General features: G+C 52.8%; 2 protein-coding genes across 2 annotated transcripts; both read left to right on the top strand.

The window, feature by feature from the left end:
* The first annotated feature begins 290 nt into the window (after positions 1 to 290).
* Positions 291 to 2,164, top strand: OTOS (otospiralin). The gene is made up of 4 exons (XM_070622149.1): positions 291 to 728; positions 1,001 to 1,102; positions 1,251 to 1,277; positions 1,886 to 2,164. The coding sequence occupies exons 2-4, from the start codon at positions 1,045 to 1,047 to the stop codon at positions 2,068 to 2,070; spliced, it is 270 nt and encodes an 89-aa protein (XP_070478250.1). The 5' UTR covers positions 291 to 728; positions 1,001 to 1,044; the 3' UTR covers positions 2,071 to 2,164.
* A 3,861-nt stretch (positions 2,165 to 6,025) lies between these two features.
* Positions 6,026 to 11,345, top strand: COPS9 (COP9 signalosome subunit 9). Its single transcript, XM_008542647.2, has 3 exons — positions 6,026 to 6,238; positions 8,143 to 8,215; positions 11,081 to 11,345. The coding sequence occupies exons 1-3, from the start codon at positions 6,176 to 6,178 to the stop codon at positions 11,116 to 11,118; spliced, it is 174 nt and encodes a 57-aa protein (XP_008540869.1). The 5' UTR covers positions 6,026 to 6,175; the 3' UTR covers positions 11,119 to 11,345.
* The last annotated feature ends 11,063 nt before the right edge of the window (positions 11,346 to 22,408 follow it).

Raw genomic sequence — 22,408 nt, 5'->3', positions numbered from 1 at the left:
GGACCCCTGGGCGATCTGTATATAGCGTGAGAACCACTGCTCTGGGATCCCACTGAACAAGCACAACACAAAGCTGGGTGTCCCAGGTGTCATCAGAGCAGCTGACCCAGAGATCCTTGGAGTCACTGATCGTGTCCTGGGGCTGGAATAGCTGCCTTCCCCACCACAGACTTCATCACTACGCGTAAGCAGGAAGGTGCTCGTCTGGAGACGAGAAGTCAGGCTGGACATGCACACTTCCTGCCCACGACTCTGCTCAAGCGTGTCCTGTCCGCAGGGGCCACTGCTCCAGGGCCGCTAGTGGCTCCCAGAGGGTCTGGTCCTGCCTGTCCCCGAGGGCAGCTCTGTGATCACCTGCTCCCGTAGAGGGCGATCTCAGCCCCAGTATCAGACTTGGAACATCTTTCTCTCCTGTGGCGAGGAAATTGGGTTTATTTCCAGTACCAATGTTGAATTCAGTCCTAAAAATCTTACAAGTGGCCTGTGAATAGAGGTTTCTCTCTGAGTTTGAACTTTGGATCAGATTCTCCGAAGTGGACTCGTGTGATCCAGCTGCCAGCAAGGTCACAGGAGCCCTCAGTCCTGTGGTCGCGGATGAAATATTCAGTTTGACGGTTCAGTAGGTGCCGTCTCCCTCCTCATCCCGTCCCGGGCCTTTATAAGGAGGAGCCTGTGCCCTGGCAGCAGATGCCCAGCGGCAGCAAGGCTGGGGCTGAGCGGACAGCAAGGTAAGCTGGGGAGGGAGACTGCGCCCTGGGGCAGACAGGGGGTGGGTGGGACGGCTTCTTCAATGGTTAAAATTAAATCAGGCCATCTGAACCATGCGGTCAATCTCCGTGTAATGATGTGAAGACACTGAAACTGAAATTGCTGTGAAAACACTGAGAACTTGTCTTCATACCATCTCTTTCTTCCCAGGCGTTGCGCATTGGGGGGTGGGGGAAGAGCGGGGGCCCTGGGCGGGGGGTGGTCTCACCCTTCTGAGTTCCTCCTGCTGCAGGGGCACTGGAGCATCATCGTCGGTCCAGGACGTGCCTGGGGAAGATGAAGCCCTGCCTGGTGCCCGTAGTGGCCCTCTGCCTCCTGCTGGGGCCTCTGGCGGGTGAGGGGCTGCTCTGCTCTGTCCCCCTGTGCTCTCGCCTCTGCTCTCCCATTGCCCCCCATCCCTGACACAGCTTTGGCAGCTGGTGTGCTGCGGGGTCCTGCCCTGGGGAGCCCTCCTGGGTGATTGCTCTCCTCTTCCGTTGCAGGGGCCAAGCCTGTGCAGGAGGAGAGAGGTACTGTATTTCCTCCCATTTCTTTTCTCCCATGTCTCCAGGTTAGGGGTCCGGGGAGAGGAGGTTGCTGGGTGGGAGCTGGCCTCTTATCCCAGCAGATGAAGGGGAGCCCTGGGTCAGCTCGAGGCCGAGAACAGGCAGAGGGACTGGAGCCTCTTCCTCAGGCCCTGTCCTCAAGCCACCTAGGGGCACACCGGCCAAGACCCTCTAAGCTCCTGAGGACCCCGACATTCCCACCCATAGAATGACCTCACTCCTGCAGCCCTCCCACCCCTGACTCCTACCTGGGTGCAGAAATCTCCAGACTCTCGGGCTGGGGGCTGTGGTCTCCGCTGAAGTCCCCCCAGGACACCCCACATCTCCCTCCCTGTCCTCTTCCTCCTCTGTCCCGCAGAACAGGAGTCCCCCACTGTTCCTAGGATGACCAGGCTCTGGGTACTTCCACGGAGGACCTGGGATGGCCCAGGTGCTGCTCCCAGCCGGGAGGGTCCCTTCACTGGGATGGTTCTGCTGGGCACCTCTATCTGCCCGAGGCATCTGTAGAGGGGTGGCTGCCTGGCAGGACACGTGGGGACAGCCCCTGAGGCAGGCTGCCGTGTGTCTTTCAGACCCCTATGCGGAGCCCCCGGCCATGCCCTACTGGCCTTTCTCCACCTCTGACTTCTGGAACTACGTGCAGGAATTCCAGGCCCTGGGGGCCTACCCACAGCTGGAGGACATGGCCCGCACCTTCTTTGCTCACTTCCCCCTGGGGACCACCCTGGGCTTCCACGTCCCCTACCAGGAGGAGTGAGGATGGAGCCTGGTGCCCCGGGGCAGGCAGGACACCCAGGGGCACTTGGGTCTGGCCTCCTCCTCAATAAACTTGTGACTTAAGATGCACAACATAACGCTTGTGGTTCTTTTTTCAAGAAACAGCTCCACTCAAGACCCATTTACTTCTTATTTGACAAATCAAACCTTTGACTATTCGTGAACACTTCTTTAATAAGCACACGCACAATTTCTGTCCACACAGCATCAACAACCGCTCTGGCTCAGGACTCCTTGCTTCAAAAAGGTGACACATATGTCACCCTCTCATTAACCCTCACAGTGACCCTATGAGGGGTGCTGCAGGTCCCCCAGAGTGTGGATGGTGAAACTGAGGCAAACAGCCACCAGGTGGCCACCTGACTTGATGATGGGACCCAGATCCTGTCCAGGCAGCCACGCCCCAGAGTCCCCACCCTTGGCCACTAAGCTGGGTAGCAGCCAGACACCCAGGCCCCCCCCCCCCCCACCCTGCCCCGGGCTGCAGGCCCTGCCTGGATGGCCACCCCTCACACCTGGCACATGCCTGAGTGCGGTTCACACCAGGACAGCAGGAGTCCCATCTGTGAGGAAGGCCAGGGGCCTGGGCACACTGCTGCCAGCTCAGGGACTGTGGGAAGAGACAGGGCTGCCTGACCTGGACGCTCTTGACGGAGAGGATGGACAGACAGGCAGCATGGATGGTTGCTCAGGGACCATCCTCTCGCACCGAGGCGGCCTCTCTGTACAGGGTGAGCCCACAGGCAGGGTGTGCGCCCTGAAGACCCAGCAGGCCACACCCCATCAGAAGGGGAAGAAACTGCTGATGGGCTGCAGCCAGCTTCCCTTCTAAAATAAGAGAGCAGAAAATACTATTTAACTATAGATACTCGTGTTTACACTAGCATCTAACTATAGAAACTATTACACGTAGTGAGGAGCCCGTAGGGTTTTGCGAAACGTGTGTCACACGTTATCCTTGGGTGGAAACACGTGGTGGGAAGTGGATTTGTCCTGCGTGTAGTCCGAAAGGTCTGGCAGGTTGTCCTTCAGGGTGAGCGAGGGGATTTCTGCTGCTCAGAGGGGAACTCACTCAAGTCATCTCAAGTAGGGCAGGCTGCTAGGAGTTCCCAAAGTGACCAAGGAGGGGAGTGTCTTGGAACCAGCCGGGCTGCGAGGGACCTGGAAAAGGGGCAGTGGCCGCAGAGCCCAAGGCAGCCCCACTTGCTCCAGCCCTCCAGCGAGGCTTCCTGTCCTCTTACCGCCACCTTCTGTCCCCAGCCACAGAGTTCTCTCCCCAGGCCCCAGGTTAAATTCTCAATAAGAATCTGCTGGTTGGCCCAAAGCCAATAAATTCTTAGTCTCTTTCTTTCCCTCCTTGAGCTAGTTCAAACTTGGTTTCTGTAAATTAACTGCAATAAAAGAAAAAGAAGTCCTGATTCATACAGTAGCTACGCTGAGGATTGGTCTTACGTTCCCGTTGGGGACAACTGGGCCTCGACCAAACACAGCAGATGAAACCCACCATTTACAGTGGGATTTCCATCACACCAGGATACCCACCTTTACGGCAGGATTTCCACTTCCATGTCTATTTGTGTGTGTGTGAACATTTACACCACACTCAGATTTCCAGGCTCCTAGTTGGGCAAGCATTGAAGAACGATGCCCCAGCTTCCTCCCTGTGGGCTGCTCAGAAGGACTGAAATCTAGGGTGCCTTTCTGGGAAGCCCCCATGGGGTCCTGACTGGGACTGTGTCCCCTCTCGAGTGTCAGCAGCACCCCACAACTGCCCCGGACGCAAGGGTGCATTTATGTGTCTTCAAAGGCCCAGCTGTCCTCCCTCTTTTCTCAGAGGAAGAAACCCCCACCCCAAGCCACCCTCAGCAGACCCCTACCTGCCTACCTCGCAGCCCCCTGGGCCCCTCAGTCCCATATTTAAGACTCAGACTTGGCTGTGCCCCTCCCTGTGCACCCCAGCACACAACAGGCTCCGTTCTCTTCTATGAACCCCCTCTTGGTTTCCCCTTGCAGGCAGACCTTGTGGGGGACCCCCTCACTTCCTGCCCTACGACCTCAGTCCCCTTCACCTCTCAATACTCCACTTCTGACCTCCTCGCCAGGAGCAAGGGCACTGTCTTCTCATCCCTGCTGGAGTCGCTGATGCTGGGGAACCAGACACCCTCTGTACGCGGCAGTTGACAGTCAATGCCTGTGTCCTGGGGCAGTCAGGAGTAGAGTCCGGTTCACTCTCAAAAGGATGTGGGCTGGATGTGGTCACCCACAGACGAGCCAAATCCACTGAGTGCTCTCAGGGCTCCTCTTAACCGACACTGTCCTTCCACCTCTGTGACGACACACATCCCTGCTCCTCCTCCCCATGAACGTCAGTGTCACCTGGGGTGGGCCCTGGACCCCTCTCTCCTGGCAGATATCACCCCTCCATGGAAATGGGGGCCCACCTGTTTCGAAACCACTGAGAAGAGGAGCCTCTTGGTGGCCACCGAGTCACGGTTTCGTTGGTCCGACTTTCACTGGGGTGCTTGGGGGTGATCCGTGTCGCCGTGACATCTGAGGCTCACCCACACGTCCAGTCACTTCTCACTTCTCCCTGGGCCCTGCACTGTCCACTCAGGCCTGGCCCAGGCCACAGTCCCCCAGTCTCGGCTCAATTTCTCTCTCCCTGGAGCCACCCTCTCCCTCCCCGTCTCCCCGTCTTCTCCAGCAGCCCAGAGCCTACCTGCTTCTCAAAGTCGAGCTCAAGGCTCAAGCGTCTCCCCGTCTCCCTCCTCACCTTCCCTTCCCCTACCTTCTCCTCTCCCTCCTGCCCTCCCTTCTCTTCCATTCACATCCTTTTTAAAAAATTGTGATAAAATACATACAACATAAAATTTACCATCTTAACGATTTTAAAGTGGCATTAAGTGCACTCACATTGCTGTGGAGCCATCACCGCCATCCATCTCCACTCTTTCATCTTCCCCAACTGAAACTGTCTCCATTAAACACTAACTCCTCATTCTCCCCTCCATCTAGCCCTTGGCACCCATCATTATACTTTCTGCCTTTATTGATTTGACTACTCTAGATACATCATACAGGTGGAATCATACAGTATTTGTCCTTTGGGGACTGGCTTATTTCACTTAGCATAATATCCTCCAGGTTAGTCTATGTTGTACCTTTTCCTTCCTTTTTAAGACTGAATAGTATTTCATTGTATGCATATATCACATTTTGCTCATTCATTCAAATGTTGATGAATACCCCAGTTGCTTCCTTGTTTCAGCTATTGGTAATAATGTGGCTATGTACATGGGTGTGCAAATGATCTCTTGGAAACTCTGCTTTCCTTTCTTTTGCATGTAGGCCCAGAAGTGGGATTGCTGGATCATATGGTAATTCTACTTAATTTTTGAGGAACCACTATAGTGTTTTTCACAGCGGCTGCACCATTTTACATTCCCACCATCAATGCACAAGAATTCCAATTTCCCCACACCCTCACCAACACTTGTTATTTTCTGGGGGTTTTATAGCAGCCATTCTAATGGGTATGAGCATCTTTTCACGTGCATTTGTATATCTTCTTTGGAGAAATGTCTATTCAAGCCCTTTGCCCAGTTTTGAATCAAGTTGTTTTTTGTTGCTGAGTTTCCTGAGTTCTCTATATAGTCTAGATATTAGCCCCTTACACACATATAATTTGCAAATATTTTCTCCCATTCCATGGGTTTTCTTTTAACTCTGTTGACCATTCACATTCCTTAATAGGCATTTCTCCGGCACTTCTCTGTGCCAGGTCTGTGGCCGCGGGACACCAAGAAGTCACTGCCCAATTTCCCTTACGCGCTGACAGGCACACAAGAGAGCCGGTCCACCCTAACCGGACCAGGGCCGGTTCTTCGGGTCCAGACCAATGAGAGAAGGGAACCATAGAGTCGGCGGTCCTCCGGCGTCTAGAACTGCCGGACGGAGGCAGGGGGGGAAACCACAGAGTCGGCGGCCCTCCGGCGTCTAGACCTGTCGCAGCGGGGCGCGCACCGGAAGGGGTGGCTGGCGTGCCGGAAGTGGGCCGGGACGCCTGCAGCGGCGCGGGGCTGGAGATGAAGCCGGCGGTGGACGAGATGTTCCCCGAGGGCGCCGGGCCCTACGTGGACCTGGACGAGGTGGGGAGGCCCCTGCGGGCCGCGCGGGAGTGGAGGCCGGGGCCAGCTGTCGGGCGCGCCGGGCCTGGGGCGAGAGAAGGCGGCGGCCTGCGCAGGCCCCGCTCCCGCCTTGCACTCCCGGCGAGTCCGGCCTTAGACGCTCCGGGGGACGGCGCTCCCGGGACCGCTGGCGTGGGAATGACCCAGGACGGGGCTCGAGCCGCGGCGGGTGACGTGGGCGGGAGTTTGCTCTGGTTGCGTGCTGTCAGGAGGTGGGGGCATCCCTGGGTGGGCGTCCTAGAGTGACTCCTGTCTGGGACGGGGGAAGACGAGCAAGGCGGCCCCCGACCTGGGAGCTGGGAGCGGGGTGCTTGGCGTTTCTGTGGTTGCGCGGTGACCCGGTTTTCCTTTGCTGTTATACACCATGACGCTCCCGGAGGTCAGGGTCTCATTTTCTCTTTCTCAAAGCTTGAAGGGGACAGTCCCAGTCCCTGTGTCCCCGGAGGGCACGGTATGACAGAGGCTGATTGCAGATCCTGGGCGTGGTAGAAGGTTGGAGGTGGCTTGATGGAGGCACACGCGGGCCTTTGGGGTGGCCCAGCACAGGCTTACAGGAGGAGCTGACAGCACCCAGATGCTGAAGGATATGCTGGGGTTTGCCGAGTACACGGGGGTGGAGGAAGACGACCCGGCAGGAGTGGAGTCCTGCAGGGGCCTAAGGGAAGGGGCTGTCGTGTAGTTTAACGTGGCGGGTCTTAAGGCGCTGGAGAGAGGGGAAGCAGTGAAGCTGGAGAAGGTGGCACGGGCAGATTGTGAAGCGGCCTGTAGCTGTGCTGGGATGGGTGGGCTCCCTCCACCCGACTCCTGAAGCACTTCCACTGACCCTGGCTTCTCAGTCCCGTTCTAAAGGCATGCCGTAGGCAGCTTGGAACCACTGGAGGGCTTTACATTGGGGAGTGAGAGGCTCCGATTTGCTTTGTAGCAGGGGCACCCTGGTGAGTTTGGGGGGTGAGGGCATGGAATGATGCAAACAGGAAGACGGAGCCTTGAAGAGGGTCTGAACGAAGGTGATGCCTGTAGCTGGAAGTAGCAACAAATTCACACAGTGTGTACATGGTAGAGTCCGCTTGGCTTACACTGGTGTTGGGAAGGGAGGGGTGGCTCAGAAGAGAAGGGAGGGGGCTGAGGGTTCTGGGCTTGTCTCTTGGGTTCTTCAGATCAGCCGCAAAAGGGAACACGGGAGATGCTCAGCCCCTTGAGAACCTACGCAAGGTGGAGCAGATGGCCTTGGGAATGTTGGAGTCAGGGCAGCAGCAGGGACCTGTGGGCTAGCGGGCGAGGGTGCTGCCATCAGAGGACTCTGCTCCGAACGTCACGGTGTGACTCTAAACAAGATTCAAAATCCCAAGCTCATCAGCTTGCCCAGCTTTCGTTGTGCCACGGTTAACTGCCGGCATAGAGTTGTGGCCGTAGGAGGTCCTGTGATGGCAGCCCCTCCAGAACCCAGGTCAGCAGGTCAGTTTCCTAAGGGACATGGTGTAATTCTCAGAAGCAGCAGGCAGCCATCCAGAGCAGAGAAGTCATCAGGCTCAGTTCCGCACGTGTTTCCGGCCTCTGTGGCAACGCCTAGTAGGGAATTGGAACCGTTTACGGAGAAGTGGTAGTGTGTAGGGCAATGGCAGGATTCTATGTAAGAGGCGAGGAGGAGTCTAGGAATGTAAGACCCGAGGAGACCTTCAAAATAATTCCTTGGAATGCTGCCCCTCCCCCCAACTTGCTTCCTCTGGAACTAAATTTTAACTCAGCCCTGGGCACTCTTCTGTCCCCCACCTTCCTCCGCCTTGGAGTGGCATGAGCCCTGTAAGGCACTCACCAACTGTTCTCAGAAAACCCTGCTAACACAGCCTTATGTTTCCCTTCCCCAGGCGGGAGGCAGCACCGGGCTCCTGATGGACTTGGCCGCCAATGAAAAGGCAGTTCATGCCGACTTCTTTAATGGTAAGGATGCCGGGCAGGGGAATGCCAGTTTTAATCGGAATGTTTCTTCTGCAGGTTATGCACTGGCGCAACTTGTGACGTGAACGATTAGGATCAGAGTAAAGCCCAGGTCCGGTGCCATTCTCGGAACGCAGTACAGTCCATCTTAAGTGACAACACGGGCTGTTAGCACTGCCAGTCAGCCCTATTTTTAGGAGAGAAGAATGGCATAAACTTGCTCCCAGTCTTATATTCCAGTAGTTGCATTTGAGCTCCAGGCCTGCTTTTGGACGCCTGAACCTGCATTGGGGTCTTGTCCATTGCTTGTGACACTGGACACAGGCGGAGGAACCCATCTGGCTTTCTCATCTCCACTCTCTGCTAGTGGCTGGTTTTCTTTCCTTCCCCTTTGTGCCCACTGGATTCTTGCCCCCTCGCTTCCTTTGCAGAATAACAGCCGCACTCCAGCTTCCCCCTTCCCTTTTCTCTGAACTAGGACCCGTTTGTACTGAAGAGCTCTAATGCTGGTTACCAAGAGCGTGGGAGGAGTTTTACCAAACAGGTGGTGAGAAGCTACCTAAATGACATCTTCATGTTGGGGGCTCTTTCTCTTGCTCTCTTGGATTTTTCAAGGCCTTGTTCCCACAGATCATAGGAATCCGTCCTAAGGGTTCAGATGGTAAGCAGAAACACAGTGGTTTTCTTAGGCGAGTCAAGTGGTGTTTTCTCCCTTTGTCATCCTTCTTTCATCCAAGGTCCCTGCCTTTGCGAAGTTCTGTCCCTGGGTCACGGCTGCGAGGATGTTATCTTGCCATGTTGGTTTTTAATGTACCAAAGACCCTCTGAGGCCTGAGTCCACGGTTTTGTCTGGCTTCTTTTCAGCTAGTTTTTGTCCAAAAGGAGAGGCCAGGCTACCTAATTAGGTACCGTCTTCACAGAGAGCCCAGCTGCTCCCCTGAGGCAACGTCCTGGCTGCCACCAACGCGTGTCAGAACTGAGGGAAGCCACATTTGAGTCAGACCTGTGGGACTGAATTGCATTTCTCTGAACTCTCTAGACAGGCAGGTGTGGGGACAAATTGTGCAGAGGTACCTGCCCTCCAGGGCCGTCGCTGGGAAAGCACAGCTCACACAGGCCACTCTGGAGGCTTCTCACCCCTGCAGGTTGTGTTCTCCCTGACGCCAGCCCGGTCCTCTCACATGTTTCGAGGATCTCCCTCAGCCCCACTTGTTCTCTGCCAGCCCTGGGTTAGAGACAGCAGCTCTGTTCTAGAGTTCAAGTTCACTTGGCTTCCAGAAACAGCGCGTGCCTTCTGCCGAGAAGGGGTCTGTGAGGGGGCCCCAGGCCGACCTGCGGAGTGAGCATCAGGCCGCATGAGTGATTTAGGGCCCTTTCTCCCTCTGTCTGCGCTGGGAAGGGAGGACCAGAGCAGCCTTGCGCCCGTGTTGGCCTGCCTACCAGCAGAGTTCACGAGGTGCATGCTGCCCCGTCGGGTGGTGACGGCTCAGGTGCTCAGGGAGCTGTTTACTGTGAGACAGCGTGGGCTTTGCGAGGGCTTCTGAGCCCTTGTTACTCGTCGAGCAGGGGCTTCGATGGCCTGTGAGCCCCAGCGCAGCACGGTTGTGACCGTGGATGAAGCTTGCCCTCCTCACTCACTGTGCTTTACCAGTCGTGGAGCGCTAGACGAGGCGGCAGGCAGCGACAGCTCTGTGACGAGAGCCCTGTCAGGGCTCGGCAGCAGTGTTTCTAGCAGCATATCCGAGGGCAGTTTCACAGGACATGACACCTGAGCAGAGTCTGAAGCGTGTGAGGAGTTAGCTGGGGACAGGGACTGGGAAGAAAGTGCTCAGGGCTGTAGGACCACAGGCCAGGCCAGGCAGTGAGGGAAGGCAGGGGCGTTGGTGGGACTGAGTGCGTCTTTGTGGCTGGGGAGCTGGACCCTCTCCATGGCCGGAGATGCATGGGGACCCCATGAAGACAAAGTGTGGAGATGCAGGCGGGGCTGCTGCTACCTCGTGTTCCAGCCCAGGCTCTTTCTGTGTTGTCATTCACGGTGCACGTTTTCAGTGCACGCTACACACGGTACGTGGGTTTAGCTCTTCTCCCATTGTGAAAGGAACGCCTGCCAGGGGTAGGGAATAAGCAAACAAGTAGACAGAAGGACAAAATGACTGTGACTTTGACCTCCCCTTGTGGTAAGTAGTGTGCTGTGAGGCTGTGGCCTTTCTTCCTGTAGGAAGGGGCTCGGACTGTGTCGGTCAGACTCCCTTAAAGGGAGTCGTTCACGTGGCTCGTCCTTCCGCTGCCTTCCCCTGCCCACCCTCTGTGCTTTCACTAACAAAATGAGGGGCATGGTGGCTTGTGCCCGACAGCATGTGCCCTTCAGCTGCCTCAGCTCACCTCCACGTCAGCCTCACTTCCATGTCAGCCTCTCCTCCGCGTCAGCCTCTCCTCTGCGTCAGCCTCTCCTCCGCGTCAGCCTCACCTTCACGTCACCCTCACCTCCGTGTCAGCTGGAGCAGAGCCTTGGCCACCGTACACTCAGAGGTGCAGGCACTGGTGCTGCCATATCACATGGTGCTCACTCATGGCTGCGAGGTGGTCACCCACGTGGTCCAGGACAGGCCTGCATGAGTTTTCTTAAGATTGTCATCTAATCAGAAACACGATTAAAGATGCATTCTAGACTCCTCTGTCCCCTCGGACTCCATCTGTGAGCTTTGGTTGGATAAATTAAGAGTCTGTCATGGGAACAGTCCGTTATTTAATTAGATTGTTTACTGTTTTCTCTCTATTTTGAATGACTGTGTAATTGATTTTGAAGTTATTTCCTCAGTTGTTTACTTTGTGCACCCCGTTAATATGTGGGTTTGTTCGTTTGGGTAGATTTTGAAGATCTCTTTGATGACGACGATATCCAGTGAGATCCTGCCCGGCGGTGCGTGCTCGAGCCTTTGTCTCGTAGTGGTGTGGTGGATCTCCTCAACGGACAATTTCAGATGGTTCTAAAGAACTTGTGGAAATCACTTGAAATTAGGAGATGGTTAACTGGGAAAGAGAAGGGTGGTTTTAACCATCTGGATGAGGCCTATTGATGTCTGAGTGTGACCAGCTTTTGTTCTGACTTCAATTAAAAAAAGCGATGTCATCACATGCAGGGTCATTTTCATTCTTGCATTTTTGAGTGAATGTTGCAATCCCTGAAAGTCTCTTTGTGTGTGTACACCCGTGTGTTGACACAGAGAAACGTTTGTCAGCGTGGAAATACACAGAGCACTTTTTTTCAGTGCGCAGTATTGAGTCGTTCTCATGGCTCCTGGGTTGTGAGGTGGTGTTTGTGTTACACGGAGCACGCTGCACTGGTGGCCTCCTGGCAGCCTTCTGCAGCCCGTCCCCTGGACCCCATCATTCCCCTGTGCCACATGCACTGTGCATTTCCCCAGCACGGTGGGGCCTCACGTTCTCCCGCCGTAACATGAGAGCATCTGCTGTCCCAGAACTGAGGCTCGAAGAAGCAGGACAACCAGATCGTGACCCTGAGACAGATGCCTTGTCCCTGGAAATGGCTGCTGGAGGATGTAGCAGCTAAAGGGAAAAGGCTTTTCCAAGTTTCCTACGGGTCCAGCTCAGCACTGATAGTGGCTGCCAAGGTTAGGATTGCTATTTCAAGTCAGTCTCGAAGAATGTTTCTTCGACCAGGAAATGCCCAGGCCGCACGCCTTCTGCCGTCCCTGTGTCTCAGAGTTCAGCAGAGCACCTAGTGGAGGAACCAGGACGTGCCGACCTCCACGTGAGAGCTCACTGCACGACCTCGCCATGATGGTGTGTCTATGAAAGAGACCTTTAGCTGAAGACCAGGTGAGACTTTGAACAGAACGAAGGTTACCTCTGCCTGTTTTCTTGTGAGTACTGAGTGTGTTTCCAGTCCATCACCTTGATGGCGCTCTTATCGTTTGGTAAAACACTCCACGGCTGAAGCCCCCAGGAGAGCCTGCTGTGCAGCGTCGTTCATTGGGTTGAAACAAGGGCAGCGTCAGAGCCCGCACCCCTGGAAAGACAGAGCTGGGATCATGGCGGGCTGCTGTCTGAGAGCCCTTCCTTGGAGTTCCGTCTGGGGCTGGAAAGCGAGCTTGCTGCTCCATGTTGGAGACTCAGCGTGGGTCTGCGGGCCAGAGTGACCGGATTGCCAGTAGGCGAGGTGCATACAGCCTGTGGTTTTCGAGAGCCGTGTTTCTCAGAGCTGTATTTTACAGTTTGCTAAATGGGTTCCTCGCAATGGATCTAGAAGGTTCTGTAGGATAGAGCTAGGTGTTTGGGTGAATTCTTTAGTGGTCGGGTCGTTACCCCAGTCATCCATCAGTTGAGGTTGACAGCACACAGAGCCCTACGGGGCTTGCCCTGCACAGTGCTAAGGGCTGTGGCCACAGCTCAGACCAGCCGATGGCTGCGCATTGGTCCCTGTGTACAGCATGTCACCAAGGAGCTGTGGGGTCCTGCCGAGTCAACTCCCTTCTTTGGGCCTCCGTTTCCTCATTGGTAAATGAGGCTCTTGGTCCCTGAGGTGCTTCTAGTTCTTGGATCTCTGATCTTCAATGGGAAGGAATGATCCAGGTGAAGAAAGGAGAGCTGATGCACAGTAACGTGGTGGCATGGTGAGCCCACAGGAAGGGCTGGCGTGGCCCTTCCAGACCAAGGCCGTCTGACCCCAGGAGGCTCCCTGTTGGCCTTGAATTGCAGGCTTGTCTAGCGTCAGCAGCTGTATGGCTGGTAATCCCTGTGTGTGTGTGTCTCCCCTATTTAGATCTGTGTAAGCTGTAGGCCTCCCTTTCCCGTCACAGAGTCCTTCCAGCGTCCTCAGCACCGTGAGGCCAAGAGACAGAATTTCCACCTCTCCTCTTCCTCATCTCCCTGTGACTTGGCCATCACTGTTAGGGAATGGACAACACCCTAGTTTTAGCTGACTTTCCTATCTGTGCTGACTAATTTGGGAAAACTCTGGCTATTGTCAGTAATATATTTTCACTTACACTGACAAAAACACACATTTTCTCTCTTTTTGTACCTAATTGCCTTGATCATGGAGACCTGTAGGCCAGTCTCTGCCCCGTCTAGGAAGTCCACTGCAGAAGGATCTGTCGCTGTTGACACAGGCTCAGCTGCCGGCCAGGTCGTGGCACATCCGGAAGGCGAAGGATGGCAGGTGGGATCACCTGCTGGCTACTCGGAGAAGCAGCGGCTGAGGGGAGGGAGACGTCTGGGAGCCTGGAGAGACTAGGGTGAGAAAAGAGGAAGCATGCATTGGAGTCCTTGCAAGTGGAAGAACAGGAGTTTGTTGGAAGGACGGGTGAGCAGAGGACAGCTGGCCCCTGGCTCAAGGGCCCCGGGACTTAGGCTGCCTCCTGTCTTAACTCTGCCCGTCAGCTTCTTTGGCCCAGCTGATCTTTCTGTGCAGCGGGAAACGTGGTTCCGACAGTGTCCGTGTGGTAGCCCTCCCAGTGTCACCCTCCAGGGCTGTGTGTCCCACGGCAGACACTCTTGGGAAGGCCTCCGATGGCCCACCCTCTGCCATGCCCACCCCTGGCCAGTCAGCCGTGGCCACGCTTCTGGCTAGGGGAGGAGACGCAGCACCCGTTCAAACCTCGTAGACTCAGAGAAGGACCTTGTCTCCAGGGGGGTGGGCGTACAGCGGACGGCCAGCACACCATGGCTGAGGGGTTATTTGGAGCACATGTCCTGCTAGCGTCATGTTCTTAGATCCCTGTGAAGTGACTGCTTCTTAGGAATGAGAGTGCTGATGGGAGGCAGCCCTTTCTATACCACGTGATCAACCACAGGGTCCTGTGGGCCTGTGGTCTCGACTCCGGGCTTGGGGAGGTAACTGGAATAGCCATGTTTTAGTGTTTCAGGCTATGTTTGAGGACTAAGTCAAGGGCTTTGAAGGAGGCACGGACTTTCCTGCCCTCAGATTTCTCCCACCTGAGGAGGGAAGGCATGTTATCTTTTGTTCAGCCTGTGCACTGGCCGTTTCTTTGACCAGGGAGACGCTTTCTGCATTTAGCAGGATTCAGGAAGCCGCTGTGGTGGGGAGAGATGCCTCTGAATTTGGGACAGACACCGAGCAGCTGGGCTAGAGGCACTTCCCAAACAAGTCACATTTTAACGAAAGCAGTGTTATTGAGTGTAGAAGTGTTACTGCTGTGAATTCTGCCTGGAGCCAAGATGAGAAAGTGCTGAGAAAGGACGCTAAATTAAAAGCCCCTTTGTCCCTCAAGAGGCCAGGGACGGGTGCTCGGGGGCTGGGCCTTTCCTCTGACCATGGGGACCAGAGGAGTCTCCTGGAATCCAGGCCTCAGCAAGGGGTGAAGGCGGCCGAGTCCCCTGCACGGCTCGGCCTGCGCCCCCTCCGCGCGGAGCAGGCTCTCGGGGAGGAGCGGCTGCTCTGCAAGCGTCCTGAGCCTTGCCTGTGTGCATCTGCCCGCATCCAGCCCACCCGGGTCGGTGCTGAGTGGTCATAGCCGTGCTGGGAGGTCCCAGGTGCCCATGTTGGGTGTGAGTAATTGTTCCCATCCACGAGTCTCAAAATAAACTAGTCCTAAGTATGGTCTTAATGGCCTCTATCACCGTTGTGGGATTTTTGAGGAGGAGGGCAATTCCGTGGAAATAGCGAGTGCTCTGCAGTCGGAGGTGGTTCTGTCTTGGAGAGGGGCAGCAGCAAGGGCCAGGATAGTCACCTGGCTTGCAGGGCGACTGTGCACAAAAGGGACAGCTGGCCCATTTGTCCCCATAATCAAGCAGAGGACACACGCTTGATGTTCAAAAACATCCGTTAAATGTATGTAAATGACAGTGTATCTGATGTGCAATGGACTTGGAAAATAACCAAGACCTAGGTCCTGCTGGAGAGAGGAGAAGACCAGCCAAGAGGTGCTGAGTGCTGGCCCAGATTCCAGGCCACAGGGCCTTGGCTTCCAGCGCACCTCAGGTCACTGGCACCACTGACACACACCAGCAGGCTGGCAGGGCTGGAGAGGGGCCAGGACCTCAGGAATCATCCAGGGCAAGGCTAGGACGTGGTGCTGCAAAGCCTGGATGTCGTTCGTTCTCCTCAAGTCCTGGCTGGAGGTGCTGCCCTGAGAGACTCCTGATTCAAACGCTGTGGAGTGGGGACAGGCCAGACCTCACCTAGGCCAAACAGGTGCAGCCAACACCCCCAGAAATGTCCCGACCACACTGACCCTGCCTGGGGGTGGGGGAGGCAGTGAGGGGCCTGAGCAAGGCTCTGGTCCTGTATCCCCTTGAGCCTGGGTGCATGCTTGCACTTTCCAGAGAATTCTCCATTCCTGCTCAGGGGGCCACGGGCCATGTGGCAGCCCTCCACACTGCCCATCCCCACCCCAACCCCACATCCTGGCCCAGAGGCTGCACCAGGGGGAGAGACAGACCCCATTGTCACCCAGGGCCCAGAGCTGAGCTGGAAGGTCCTATGGACTCAGGTCTGTGGGGCTACTGGCAAAGTGTAAGATGAGTGATGAAGGAAACCAGGCCTTGTGCAAGAGAAACGGGTAACTGAGCAGCTGTTTAGACAGGGGCAGCAACGAGTCTTCTGTGCCTGAGGATTTCTAGCCCCACAGACCTAGGCCCTTCATTTCCTGTCCAAGACTTCAAGAGGTGGGAGTCCCATGTCAGTCACTCTGACCTCCTGGGCTCTTCCTTGGAATCGGAGCATCGTGCAAACACACCCCGATGTTGGGGCTGCCTGCCCCACCCCCACAGGGGACAGGGAGCCTGAGCATGTCCTCGATGTGTTGCTTGCTCAGGAGAGTGAGACAAGGTGTGTGTGTGTGTGCGCGTGTGCACAAGGCTGTGATTGACAGGGTCCTTGGACCTCGACTGCCCCTGGGTGGTCTTGGGACAGCTGACATCTTTCTGTGCCTGAGCCTGTAAAGTGGGGGTGACATTCACATCTTCCCCGAGGGTGTACTGAGAGGACTCAGTTAACATGAGTTGAACCCAGAGCAGCGCCTGCACGTGGCAATCCCACTGCTATGTGAACATCAGCCATTAGTGTTGCGAGGCCATCCGTGGGTGCAGGAACCCTGTGTCCCCTGCACCTGGCTTTCCCTCTCTCTCAAGTCCTGCACTCGTGGCAACACTCGTCTTCTCGTTGGACAAGTGGTTTGCACCAGGTCACTCAGCATTCGGGGGCCAAAGAGGTGCCAGACCCCGGTCCTGGTCCAGGGCTGCATTCTCCCTCCCGAGGGGTCATAACAAAGCCAGGAGACACGGGGCAGATATGAAGGAAGACAGGAACCTGGATCACAGACAGAAGGCTGAGTGAATAGTCCTCAGATGTCGAACGCCCTTACAAAGTGGCCTGAACAAAGTGACACGTTTCATGGAGACTGAGAGGACGATTCACGGAAACCCGTCCAGTGGCCCATGAATCTTTAAAGTGCTCAGCAGCAGAAGGAGTTGGTAAAATATCAAGGCAGCAGAATCCCTTTGCTCCCCGGAGGGGCAAACATTTTCAGAAACACCACCCGTTGCTGGTGGGAGCAGGGCTTCCATATGCCAGGGAACGCAAGACATCACAGCTCTTTTGAAGCGACTTGGCAGCAGTGACGAAAACGGGAGGTGCCTGTGCCTTTGACCTGGCAGTGCCTGGCAATGTTGCCGCATTTCTTCCTCTTGGCAAAAAACCATGGAAAAGAAACGAATGTCCCTCAGTCAAGGAGGTGATGGTGGTGCACACTCTGGGTCCCTCCCCCTGCCCGGGCACAGTGAGGTGCAGCTTGACGTTGCCGTGGAGGGGATTCCACGAGGCCCATGACGGGAAAGGGGAGGCGCAGAGCTCCGTGCTGTCGTCTGAGGCTGGTGCCTGTTCATCTGATAGATTTGACCCCTTGTTATGTGTGTGTGTAGAGATGTCTATTTGGGGTGAGTATATGCGAGCATGCAGGTGCACATACAATTGCACACACTTTCTGTACACTCGCCTTAGCCCAGGCGTTGTAATGATACACGTGCATATGATGGACTGTGTGTGAATGTTTCACAGAAGCTAGAGCTCAGCCCCGGGGAGAAGGACAGTAAATGAAGAGCTGTGAAAACACAGTGTAAAAAGTGTGAGGGCAGGCACTGGTGGTGGTTGAGGGGGGCGAGCAGCTGGCGGGCCCCCCCCTGGAGGAAGCCCTTGAGGGGGGCCTCCCGAGGGCAGCAGGGGAGGAGGCGGCAGGACAGGGAGAGGAGGGCAGCCCAGATGTGTGCAGGGCCCCGAAGTGGGAGGGCAGGCGGCCAGCAGGGTGGTCATGGGTGGGCCAGGGACCCCCAGCAGCTGCGGGGGGCACTCGGGAGTGGAGGGCAGTGCTCCTCCTGTCTCCTGAGTCCATCCTAGCTGGGTCTCACTCCATTTTCTTTGGTTCCTTGTTTGTGGCTGAAGCAGAGAAGGAAGGCCTGGCCTTCAAGGTCAAGGTTAACTCACAGGAACTCTAAAGGAGGGGCTGAGTTCATGGCCGAATCCTCTGAGTTGAAGTCGCCATCAGCGTCAGGGCCTGGCCGAGACCCACGGACAGGGTGGGAGTTTGCCTGAAGAAGAAGGTGCACCACACTGGCTCAGAGATGGTGCCCATCTTTCTGGCTGGAACTTGGTCTGCACAGCAGCGTTTCCTGCCTGGCTGAGAACTCGCCCACGGCATGGTGACGCAGACATGAACTTGGACACTTTCAGTCCCTTGTGGGTCAGGAGATGGAGCCTCCTCTAGGAAGGGACCTGTGTGGGGACCAGGATGAGTTGTTCCAGCTGGCAGCCCTTGGATGGTGTCGTTGGTTTTGTTTGTTTTTTCTGTTTTTCCTTTTGACTCTTTCAACTTTGAAATTTATTTTGCTGAGACTTAATTTATCCTGTCCCCAACTGTGCCCAGTGAAGTTAAGTAAATGTTGATAGAACATGCTGGAACTTTTGCTGAGACTGGAAAACCACCAAACCTGCCATGAAAATAACATTTGGGACAGTTCCCTGCATCTTTTCTTAACTTAGCATCTTGCTGGTGATCGTAATAATCCCAAAAGATGCCATTCATTGAAAGCCTACTTTGATTGCTTTTATATTCTATCATTAAGCCCTTGGAACATTCCAGAGGGGTAGGTAGTGTGCTCGGTTTGCAGATGAATAAACTGAAGCTCACAATGTGACACAACTTGCCCAGGCTGGCCCTGTGAGGACGGGCAGAGCAGTGCAGCAGAATGTCCCTGCCTGGGACACTCAGGCCCAGGTCACAGTGCTACACCCTAAGGTGTGTGATCTGGAGGAAGCTGGTTACTTTCCCTTCCCCTGTTTCGCATCTACACAGATGAGGGTTATAAAGATACCTAACTCAAGAAAAAATTAAAAATTTCTCCTCAGCAGAAGATGCCATTAAGGAGTAGTCAAGATGCAGACTGAGGAATCTTTACAGAGAGCTGACACAGGACTCATATCCAAAATATATAAAGAACTCCTACAAATCAACAATAAAAACATGGACAATCTAATGAAAAAGTGGGCAAAAGACAAAAACGGAAAATTTATAAATGGAGATATGCGCATGGCCAATGGGCACCTGAAAACATGCTCATCATCAGTCAGGGAAATGACAATGAGATGTCATTTCACACTTGAATGGCCAAAGTCTAAAATGAAAAATAGACATCAAATATCGTCAAGGACGTGGAATGTCTTCCGGAACTCCCACTGCTGGTGGGATTGTAAGGTCTGACCACTTTGGGAAATGGTCTGGCAGTGTCTTAAAAAGTTAAACCTGCGTCTCTCCTGTAGACTCTCCCTCCACAAATTCCCCATTTTGGTATTTGCCTAAGAGAAGCGAATACATGTGTGCACCAAAAAAAGAAAAAAAAGGCTTGTACAAGAGTGTTCAGCAGCCTTATTCATAATGGCCCCAAACTGGACCCTGACCCAGGTGCCCTCAGGGAGAGAATGAACGAAAGTGGAGTGGTGCTCCGCAAAGACAGGACGGACACAGAGGTACACAGCAGTGTGGGTGCAGCTCGAAAACGCGTTGCTGAGAGACAGTAGCCAGACACGAGTCTGTAGTTATGATTCCGTTTAGATGAAGTCCTAGTCCAGACGAAGCTAATGCAGGGGATGCGAGTCAGAAAGTGGAAGTGGGTAGGGGGTGGAATTGACTGGAAATGAGCAGACTTTCTGGGGTAATAGAATTTTCTGTCTTGTCTGAGGGTGAGAGTTACGTGGTTGCATTTAATTGTTAATACTCATTAAACTCAACACTTAAGATCAGTGTATTTGATTATATGTAAATTTTTTCTCATTAAAATTTTTTTTAAAGAAAAGTGTGTTGGTCTGCTCAGACTGATGATAAAGTACCATACACTGAGTGGCTTAAACGAAGGAAATTTATTTTCTCACACCTCTGGAGGCTGGAAGTCCAAGATCAAGATGTCTCCACAGTTGGTTTCTGCTGAGTCTTCTCTCCTTGGCAATGCAGAGGGCCGTCTTCTCTCTGTCCTCACTGGCCTTTCCTCTGTGCCTGTTCTGCTGGTGTCTCCTCCTCTTCTTGTAAGATCACCAGTCCTACTGGATGAGGGACCCACTCTTACACCTCAATTAACCTTAATCATTTCCTTAAAGGCCCTGTCTCCACATGCAGTCACATTGGGGGTTAGGGGTTCAACACAGGAACTTGAGGGGGACACAGTTCAGTCCGTAATAAAAAGTTTTAAAAGAGAAAATATAATAATACCTTGTAGAGTGGTTGTAAGGATGAAATGATCAATGAGGGAAAGAGGGGAGCGTGGAGCCCCACCTACACTAAGTCGGAGGTACACATTATTATCAATTTGCTTTCTGTCAGCCAGGAATACGTGTGGGTCACGCATGGACTCAGCCTGACAGCAGGGAGTGCTTCATCAGTTACTGATTCAGCCTCTGCCTGTCCTTCTGCTCCAAACACGAGTTGCTAAGCCAGGACATTGCCCTCGATTACAGATCAGAGGAAAGAAGATGATTCGGATCCAAATAATCCAACCAGATGTGGGTCTAGCAATGTTTGCCCATCACCCCTGGAAGCAAAATGCAAGAGACCTGGTAAAACCTGGGACTGTGTGTTGTCCGTGGAATTTCTTCTGTGGAGAAGGTTGGGAATTTAAGGAAAAATACAGAAAACAAGTAGGTTTATAGTTTTGCCCTGCTCCAGATGTCTGTATTCAGAACCTAAATAAGAAAAGAAGCTACTCTTGCTCTATTCACAAGGCAGAAAACAAGAATTTTCAAGAGGTATTTTTTTTAACCAACTTTATTGAGATATAGTTTACATGCAGTAAAATGCACCCATTTTAAGTGTACAGGCAATGTTTTGGCAAATGTTATTATCCTTGTAATTTTTGTCATTTACAAGATATAGGACATTTTTATTACCCCCAAACCCAAAACATTCCCTCCTACTTCTTTGTAATGAAAACTTGTCTGCATGCAACCTCTGACCTGCTTTCCGTGACTTATAGCATAGTTTTGCTATTCTAGAATTTCATAGAAATAGAATCGTACTCTTTTGCATCCAGCGTATTTTGCTGAGATAATGTTTTAGAGATTCATCCATGTTGATATGGGGATCAGTAGCTCATTCTTTTCATTGCTGAGTACTATGCCATTGTATGGGTAGGCCATACCTTTTTATACACTCATCTGTGATGGACATTTGAATTGTTTTCAGGTTTTTGATACTATGAATAAAGTTGGTATGGACATATGTATGAGTCTTTTTGTGGATATGTTTCCATTTCTCTTGGTTAAATACTTAGGAGTAGAGTTGGTGGACCGTATTGGAAATGTAAGTTTGATATTATGAGAAGCTGGTAAATGCTTTTCGAAGGTGGTTGTATAAGTGTACATCTCCAGTGGTGATGTATGAGTTCCAGTGCCTCTGCATATTCTCCAACATTTAATGTTGTCAGAATTTTTAAGTAGAGCCACTCAAGTGGATGTGTAATAGTAGGTATCACATTGCAGGGTTAACTTGTGTTTCCTTGATCACTTACAATGTTTATCATCCATTTGTATATCTTCTTTGGTGCAGTGTCTATTAAAATGTTTGCCCCCTGTTTTGGGGAGACGAATGTTTGTTGTCTTCTTGTTAGTGAGTTTTGAGAATTCTTCATGTAGTTTGCATACAAGTCCTATGTCAGATACGTGTGATGAGAACGTCTTCTCCCAGTCTGCGGCATGCCTTTCCATTTTCTTCACAGTGTCTTTGGAGGAGCAGAAGTTTTAAATTTTGGTGGAGTCTATTTTTTTTTATTTTATTTTTTGGTTAGTATTTTTGGGTCTTACAGTCTTTACCTACTGCAAGGTTTTGAAGATTTCCTCCGGAAGTTGTATAGTTTGACATCTATGAGCCATTTCAAATGAATATTTATGCACAGCCAGGGCAAAGGTTGAAGATCATTTTACATTTCCACGTGGCTATCCAGTATGTCCAGCACCATTTGTTGAAAAGAATCTCCTTTCCATATTGAAATTCCTTAGCACCTTTGTCAAAAATCATCTCACCAAGCATGAAAAGGTTTATTTCTGGACTTTCTATTCTGTATCACTGATCTATATGTTTATTCTTTTTTTAAAAAAAGATTTTCCTTTTCCTTTTTCTCCTCAAAACCCCCCAGTATATAGTTGTGTATTTTTTTTAGCTGTGGGTCCTCCTAGTTGTGGCATGTGGGATGCAGCCTCAGTGTGGCCTGATGAGTGGTGCCATGTCTGCGCCCAGGATTCGAACTGGTGAAGCCCTGGGCCACCGAAGTGGAGCGTGGGAACTTAACCACTCTGCCACGGGGCCAGCCCCTGTTTATTCTTATGCAAATGCTACATTGTCTTGATATAGTATAACTCTATTTTTTTTTCAAAATTGTTTTGGCTATTAGCAAATCAAATCTAACAATGTATAAAAAGCATTATACACCACTACCAAAGGAGATTTATCCCAGGTATGCGAGGCTAGTTAAACATTCAAAAATCAATTAATGTAATCTATGACATAAATCAGCTAAAAATGAAAAATCACATGATCATGTTAATAGATGCAGAAAAAGCATGTGAAGAAATCTAGCGCTCAGTCGTGATAAAAATCAGCAGTAAATTAGGAGTGGAGGGGAACTTCTTCAAATTTATAGAGAATATCTACAGAAAACTTAACCATTAACATCATA

Source organism: Equus przewalskii, chromosome 5, assembly GCF_037783145.1.
Source record: "Equus przewalskii isolate Varuska chromosome 5, EquPr2, whole genome shotgun sequence".
NCBI lineage: Eukaryota > Metazoa > Chordata > Mammalia > Perissodactyla > Equidae > Equus > Equus przewalskii.
Note: the sequence above shows the minus strand (reverse complement) of the source record. Positions and strands in the feature narration are given on the sequence as shown.